Raw genomic sequence first — 5679 nt, 5'->3', positions numbered from 1 at the left:
AGAAATGTACAGCACAACCAGTATAGTCAGATTCACTAACAAATGACTCTTATGAGCCAGTTCTTTTTATTGAATCAAAAACATACAGTGTGACCAGTGTAGTCTGATTCACAAGCAAATTAATCTTATGAGTCAGTTTTTTAAGTGAATCAGAAACGTACAGCACAACCAGTAAAGTCAGATTCACTAACAAATGACTCTTATGAGCCAGTTCTTTTTATTGAATCAAAAACATACAGTGTGACCAGTGTAGTCTGATTCACAAGCAAATTAATCTTATGAGTCAGTTTTTTTAAGTGAATCAGAAACGTACAGCACAACCAGTAAAGTCAGTCATCGACACACACACCTATACACGCATGCATGCACTGAATCTTTGACCATGGGCCAGGTCACCCCGCACACATTATGGGAATTTTTGCTTAATGTGATACCTCACTAAGCTTTATACATATAGTGGGACAGATGACTGAAATTCCATAAAAATAAAATAAAACAAATGTGTATAGTACAATACTAGTGTCAAACATTATAATGCTATATTCAATAGCTAATAATATACTACTAATGTACAAAGTTAAATACTTGTGCATTATATTTTAATTTTACTGAATACATTTTATTGTGGTTTGGGAAAAAGAAACATTTACCTGAAAATGTGTTTCTTCTTCTTCAGCTGTGCAAAATATTTAGTAAATATTGTATTGTTTTAAACACATGCTATCTTTTTTTTAAAATTAGCTTAAGATAAAATAATAACTGATCAACTCCTGCAATACTGCTGTAGCACAAGAAACTGTATATAGTTTTGTGTATTTTTGTGACTTTTGAGCCCCTTACAGTTAAGTGAGTGGAATTCACTGTTGTAAATATATCACTGTGGTAATTGCAGTGAATAGCTGTATGTGCTCATTTGTTGGTGGCTTAAAGCAATTCACTCTTTTTGCGGAATTTCGTAGCCTAAGCACAAATTTACAAACTCCCAGAACAGACGTTTGGGAAAGAAACAAGCCATTCGGCTTATTAAATGTCAGTGAACCATTAGATTGATTTTGAAACTGATATTTAAAGGCAAAAATAAATAAATAAAATAATTATGGTTGCTTTAAAACCCCTAGTTTATGGTTCTTGACCACTAGATGTCATGATATGTATTATTCAGTCCACTAGAAACTTCTGTACAAAAAGTCCAATCATAGACACTTTTCTACAAGATCAGTTAAACAGTCACTAGCGATGATTTTAGAAAAAGTCATTTGCTTGGCCATAAACTCTGGAATGTAATATATGAGTGTCATGCTCTGTACTTTCACTCATCTGCTCTGACACATGGGAGTTTTCCTCAGCTCATTGCACAACTCAAATGACACCTTCAACTTTAATTTTAATTGCGTTGGTGTTGTTGTCCTCACTACAGTCCATATGGACACATGTAAATTAGTTAACAAGAATGTTTATGGGTTTATTCAGGCCCATTTACCATCTCTAAATTTAATTCTGCGTGCAGATGGTTCAGTACCAAGCTTTTATATTAATATACCAGGTGCCCATTCTTCCTCAAAACCCCATCCACAATCTATCAGTTTTTTGCATTCCTTCGGTCTGGGTGTGGGGTGTGTCTATGCGTGTATATGTGATATTAGATGAACTTTGTCAAGTCAGTGCAGTAAAGACAGAAGTGTCTTCTGATGCATGTGACAGTACAGACTCTGACGCCACTGCTGATGTCTGAGGGTGAGTGTTGCTCATTTTTCTTTGGCTGAAATGTTTTGTGAGAATGAATAGCCCAGCTTGTTATGCTAGAATACGTAGTTTATATTATTTGTTCATTTGAAATGCGTGAGATAATTTGTAAGAGAGACAGGATATACTGTATAACTGCCTAAATCAGGGGAGAATAGAGTGACATGTAATGTAAACAGGAAATTTTTAAAGTACAAAAAGTTTTATCTCAGTATTATATAATAATACATTTCTTAAATGCATTTTATGGCAGGTATACTTCCACTTTCAGCCATTTTACTGTCACTGTAGGCTAAAGGTTCATCAGGATTAATACGGTTATGTATCTTATGATTTTGATCTTTATGGAGCACTTTGATCTGTCTGAAAGAAAGTGAAAGAGCGAGATTTTAACAACTTTTTTGGTTTTATGGTGTAAAGACTCACTGCAGCATGGTTCCATGACTCTGTTTTGGTAATCATACTTCTGTAAAGCTACAGTATATTTTCTACACTTTTGGGGACACCCCTCAAACAGTCTGAGCCAATCAGAAAAGGCAGATCAGTGGATTCCAGGAAACAGGTCTTCTGTCATTTTATCAGTGGTTCACAGTTCACGATTTCAAACACGGACACCAGTGACAGTGTGCAAAACTCCCTTACAACTACGTAAGCTTCTTCAAAGTGGTAGACAGTCTTATCTATTGTTTTGATGCAGTACTCAAACCAGAGAATTTTTTCTCCCACAATGATAAATTCTTTTTTTAAAAACGGAATAGTACATATCTCTTCAATAACGTGAGGTGAGTGTTTTTTTAAACCTATATAATCAACATCTGAAGACCTTCACATATTTAGCATAGAATGTTTTGTTATCAGAAAAGTTATGCAAACTAAATTCAACTGGGACTACATAAAAAAAAAATTTTTTTTCTAAAATATAAGTATAAAAATATATTTTTTTCTCGCTCATGTTTATTAAAAACTTAAATTTTGAAAATGAATATAATTAAAAATATATATCTTTTGAATAATCCATGGAGTGCAATTGTATGCAATGTAATATGTAAATTCTTACAAAAGAGATACTGACAGGTGTGTTAGTACTAAGCAGAAGATGGTTTCATGTATACTATAAAAAATGCCAAACAGAAACATGATTTTCAGCTGAATAGTAGGCTAGGTTGATGAAACTATGATTATTTACCATGATTTTACTACAGTAAGGAAATGTAAGGAATATAGTTACTCTGCAAGAAATATGGTAAAGGTTTATAAGTCAGGAATGAAAGTGTACTGTCTGTTTCTAGTGTTATATTTTAAATACGGTTTCATTTTTTATGTAACGTAAAATGTTTTATAAATATTCTAAATGTTCATTTTATATGTTCTTCACTCTTAATAAACACAACTTGTTAAACCTTTTAATCTCAGACATCTTAAACCATGCATATTACATATCTGGATATACGTTTACTTACTCTCTATACACAATATGTGTTAAACATCTGATACTCTCCACACGGTCCAGTAGTAAATATGTTGTCTTTCTGCTTTTGTTGTTACCCAGAGACAGGCATCAACTGTGACGGTCAACCCATATGATGCAAGCACTCACTCCTCAGTAGAGGAGCAGGCTGTGATCCATTCCCATTCTTCTTTGAGACCTCCACATCCCAGGCCTGCCCAGAACCATCCACCACCCGGAGACCCCATGACCAACAACCCAAAGCGTTGGGTGATAAAGCCCCTCTCCCCTAAGCTAGAGCAGTCAGATTTGCGCTCCATAGTGAGCCCAACTGGCCAACCACAGTTGCTAGAGAATACATACAGTAGCAATCAGGACGGTGACTCTTTCAGGTTCAGCTTGGAAAGTATAACAGTAACAGGCATGCAGCCTACTGTGATGGTGTCATCTGGGAGTAGCACTCCAGATGTGGTAGTCCAGGCTCGGCAAGTGCCTGTGTCTGAGGATGGAAGTGACAGTGAAGAATTTAGGCCTAGTACACCAAGCAGTACAGGCTCATATGTTGGATTCTATTCCTTTGTAGATGACCCAGCAAGCCCAGAAGCAGAGATGAATGAAGTCTACATGGTTTCTCCACAAAGGCAGGCCAAACTGAATACCTTGAAGGAGAAGAGCACCTTTAAGCTACAGACATACACAGAAGAAAAGAGACCTGGAAGGCTATTTGAAGAAACTAACGGAGATGACCATTACCAAATTGAGGATACCTCCACAGTCAATGAAGACGGGGAAAATCCAGACCGAATGGAGATCATCCGGAATCAGGCACCCAGGAAAAGCCCTGCCCTTAAAAAGCAATGGAGTACCTTAGAAAATCTGGACCTCAGTAACACTCCGCAAAGGCTCCTGGATGGGTTTAGTCTAAACTACAAACCAGTGAGTGTAAAGACTGAACAAACCAGGGTTGAGCCTGGCACCATAGACAATGAGCAAATTGACTTTAACGCAGCACGAAAGCAGTTTCTAATGATGGAACAATCAAAACAGAATCCCTTCCTACAGAGTCCTGAGAGGCTCCCTTATTCCCCCAAACTGCGAGGAAGATGTCTATCCTCAATGGCCAGCATCTTCAGTCCAAAACAAGTAAGCAAAGAGAACAGCATAGAGGAGAATCAGATCCCACTAGTAACACAACAAGAAATAGAAGTAAAGACTGTAACTATGACTGAGGATTCAAAAAATGGAGTTCCAAGTGGTGCCTTAGATGATATTGACTCTGGTCTTGGTGACCGAAGTGGAGGCTACGCCAGTGATGGTAGCAATTCGAACGATCCTTCCATTTCAGAGATGGAAAGTAGCTTGACAATGCTGATTGCAGAGGAGACTCCCATTCAAAGGGGAATCAGAATTGAGACACTGCTAAAGGACTTTGAGGACAGACGGATCAAACTGAAGCTGGAAGAAAGTGCAGTGAGTGAAGTTTATTTCAGGAAACAGTCTGAAATCACAAACCTCTCCAGGAAACAGTCCTTAAAAGGATAGTTTATACAAAAATGAAAATTGTGTCATCACCTTCATCTTCATGTCATTCCAAATCGCAAATCCATGGAAGAAAGAAAGTCATAAACGTTTGAAATAACATGCATAAGTAAAGAATATAATTTTTGGGTTAACTATCCATTTAAGGGATTAAAGGCATAATAAACAGCTGTGACTGGTGTAAAAATTGATTTAGAGCTGTATTGACAGATTTTTCTCTTTATAACTTTTTCTTTCCTCATTGTCTCTCAGTATGCTGGGATCCAACCTCTTGAAATACTTGACGGTGTTTTTTTTTTTTTTTTTTTTTTTGCTTTTTCTTTGAATGCCGATATTATATGATTGACCTTTGCACAGCAGCGCCCTCTAGAGAAATAAACTCCATTAACACATTATTTCTACATGCATGCAATGCAGTTTGCTAAATTGTTTTGTAATTTCGTGTCAGTGTCATTAAAAATATGTCTACACAACAGCAGTAATTAAATAATGCCACAGATGCTAGACAAGACCCAAATTCCCCTCTGAACCCATATGTATTAGTACCACACTTTGTTTTATGCTCTCAGAAGTGAAATTAAGTGAATCTCATGGTAGGCGCATTTACAAGCAGCAACAAGTTACCCTTTAAAATGACTTTCACTTCAATCACACAACTTTCATTCTGCATTAGACTGAGTTCAGTGTCAGGTGGGGCTTTCCACACTTTCCTGTCAATTAAAATCCATTTACAGTGAGTATTAGTGCATTTTTTACCTGTATTTATACATTTATATTCAGCCTGCACTAGCAATTAAATGCATTAATGTATACATGTGTTATTGTGTGCATTATGAGTGAGACGACATTTTCACCATTATAATTTGGATCAATCAGAATCTTTGGACCATGTGTTTATTTGCATGCAACATTAATGTCAGTAAGTAGAAGAGACTGTGCCTATATTGTCA

General features: G+C 36.5%; 1 protein-coding gene across 1 annotated transcript; it reads left to right on the top strand.

Moving 5' to 3' along the window:
- Positions 1-382: 382 nt before the first annotated feature.
- LOC107723837 (A-kinase anchor protein 2-like) lies at positions 383-4597 on the top strand (the record flags this gene model as incomplete). The annotated part of the gene is made up of 2 exons (XM_016532551.1): positions 383-391; positions 3293-4597. Coding segments are annotated over exons 1-2 (1314 nt in total), but the record flags the coding sequence as incomplete, so codon positions are not given.
- Positions 4598-5679: the final 1082 nt, after the last annotated feature.

This window comes from Sinocyclocheilus rhinocerous, unplaced genomic scaffold (genome assembly GCF_001515625.1).
Source record: "Sinocyclocheilus rhinocerous isolate Xijiao unplaced genomic scaffold, SAMN03320098_v1.1 scaffold1296, whole genome shotgun sequence".
NCBI classification, from domain to species: Eukaryota; Metazoa; Chordata; class Actinopteri; order Cypriniformes; family Cyprinidae; genus Sinocyclocheilus; species Sinocyclocheilus rhinocerous.
Note: the sequence above shows the minus strand (reverse complement) of the source record. Positions and strands in the feature narration are given on the sequence as shown.